The 1872-nt window shown below is 58.9% G+C and overlaps 1 protein-coding gene across 1 annotated transcript in view; it reads right to left on the minus strand.

The window, feature by feature from the left end:
• The window catches only part of LOC104460961, a 2677-nt gene extending 1694 nt beyond the window's left edge, over positions 1-983 (minus strand). The window contains exons 1-2 of the mRNA XM_010072370.1: positions 978-983; positions 27-44 (exon numbers count right to left, since the gene is read on the minus strand). Of these exons, the coding sequence (XP_010070672.1) occupies positions 27-44; positions 978-983 (24 nt within the window). The remainder of the gene's footprint in view (positions 1-26; positions 45-977) is intronic.
• Between the last annotated feature and the right edge of the window lie 889 nt (positions 984-1872).

The following is a 1872-nucleotide window of genomic DNA, read 5'->3' on the forward strand; positions in this document are numbered from 1 at the left end:
GCCTTCCCCACTGGCTGCCCCTTTACCTGGGTGAGGAGGTTCATCTGCAAGGAGAAAACATGATGTTGAGAGAGCTGGGGATACGAGGCCATGCCCAGCCCCACCTCAGGAACCTCTCTGTCCCCAAAAAGTTATCACCCTGACAAGACCCAAACCATGGCCCCGGGCACCGTGCCAGCCGGGCCACTCCTGCCATGCCTGGCTACCTTGCCTTGGGGACGCCTCCGAGGTCCCCTTGCTCCACGGTGCTCCCAAAGCAGCTGCTGCTCCAAAGGTGGCTGTGGGGCAGGACTTCAACCTGCCCCGACGAGCACCGCCGCGGCTCCTGGCCTGGCACCTGCACATTGCTCCACCGGTGCCCGGGAATGTGACCAGACCACACCAACCGGCCCTGCTGTGGCACCAAGCCCAGCCCAGCCCAGCACCCCAAGTCCAGTCCCGGGGGGACAAACGAACCTGGTGTGTGATTTCATCAACGAATCCCTTGGGTGACACCAAAGGAGTCACTAAATGGCCCCTTGGCCACAAGATATGGATAGCCTGTGGCTACCAGGCTGGTGCCAGAACACTTCTTGGTGACATAACACCTCTCGCCCTGAAGGTGGCCCAAGGGACAGCCACCAGCCTGTCCCCAGCCCTGTGTGCCTGGGGTGGTGCGTGCCCGGGGTCAGCTCGGGAGCCACATTAAACTTTAATCCTTGCACCGTGGGGTCAGCAAAGGCTTTGGCAGGGCTCGGGGTGGGTGATGTGGGACCTGTCACGCTCTGTCATCAGTCAACCTCCACAGCATCGTTTATCAGGGAGCCTCCAATAAAAAAGAGCTAATTACAGCTGAAACCGGAGCCTGGCCTAGACCTGGCTCAGCACCAGGCAGCTGCATTAACCCTTCAAGGCTATCTCCAGTCCCACAGCCATCTTGTACCCTCCTGGACCTTCGTGTCTTCTCATGGTTACTCTTGTTCCATCCTGATCCTCACCGTCATCTCCTGGTCCCTGATGTCCTCTCCTGATGTACCCTCCTGTTCTCACCTTCCCCTTCTGGTCCCAGTGTCCCCTCCCAGCCTCCACCATCCCCTCCTGGGACTCACTGACCGCCCCTGGGCTCCATCATCATCACCTGGTCCTCATCATCCCTCTAGGTTCCCCTGGCCCCTCATTGACACCATTGTCTCCTGCTGATCCTCATCATCCCCTCCCAGTCCCCACCATCTCCTCATCCCCATCATTCCCTCCTGATCTTGTTCTCTCCTGGTCCCCATCATCTCCTCCTTGTCCCCATCACCCCCTCCTGATCCTTGTTGTCCCCTCCTGGTCCGCATCATCTCCCCTTCATCCTCATTGGCTCTGCTTGGTCTCCATCATCTCCTCCTGGTCCCCACGATCTCCCCTTGGTCCCCAATGTCTCCTGATTCCCATTGTCTCCTCTTGTTGTCCCCTCTTGGTGTCCACCATCTCTCCTTGGTCCCCATCATCTACTCCTGGTGCCCACCATCTCCTGTGGATCTCTTTTGTCTCCTCCTGGTCCCCACCATCTCCCCTTGGTCCCTGTCATCTTCTGGTCCCCACCATCCCCTCCTTGTCCCCACTGTCCCCTCCCATTCCCCACCACCCTGTCCCATCACTGGCAGGAGCTGGGCTGCCAGGACAGCGGTGCTTCCCTGGGTCACCTGATGTCCCCAACCGAGCTGTCCCCTGGCCAGGACACATCCACCAGCTCCCCATGGCTGGTGGGATTAAGCTGCTCCCAGCCACAGGTTTCAAGCATGTCGCTGGCATCTTTGGGTAATTAGTAAATTAGTAATTAAACGCTCTTCTCTGCCCGCTGTGGGGGGGAAGGGGGCAGATCCTGAGGTTTTAGGCTGGGTAATCCTG

The sequence above is a fragment of the Pterocles gutturalis genome, unplaced genomic scaffold (genome assembly GCF_000699245.1).
Source record: "Pterocles gutturalis isolate BGI_N339 unplaced genomic scaffold, ASM69924v1 scaffold6932, whole genome shotgun sequence".
Classification (NCBI taxonomy): domain Eukaryota; kingdom Metazoa; phylum Chordata; class Aves; order Pterocliformes; family Pteroclidae; genus Pterocles; species Pterocles gutturalis.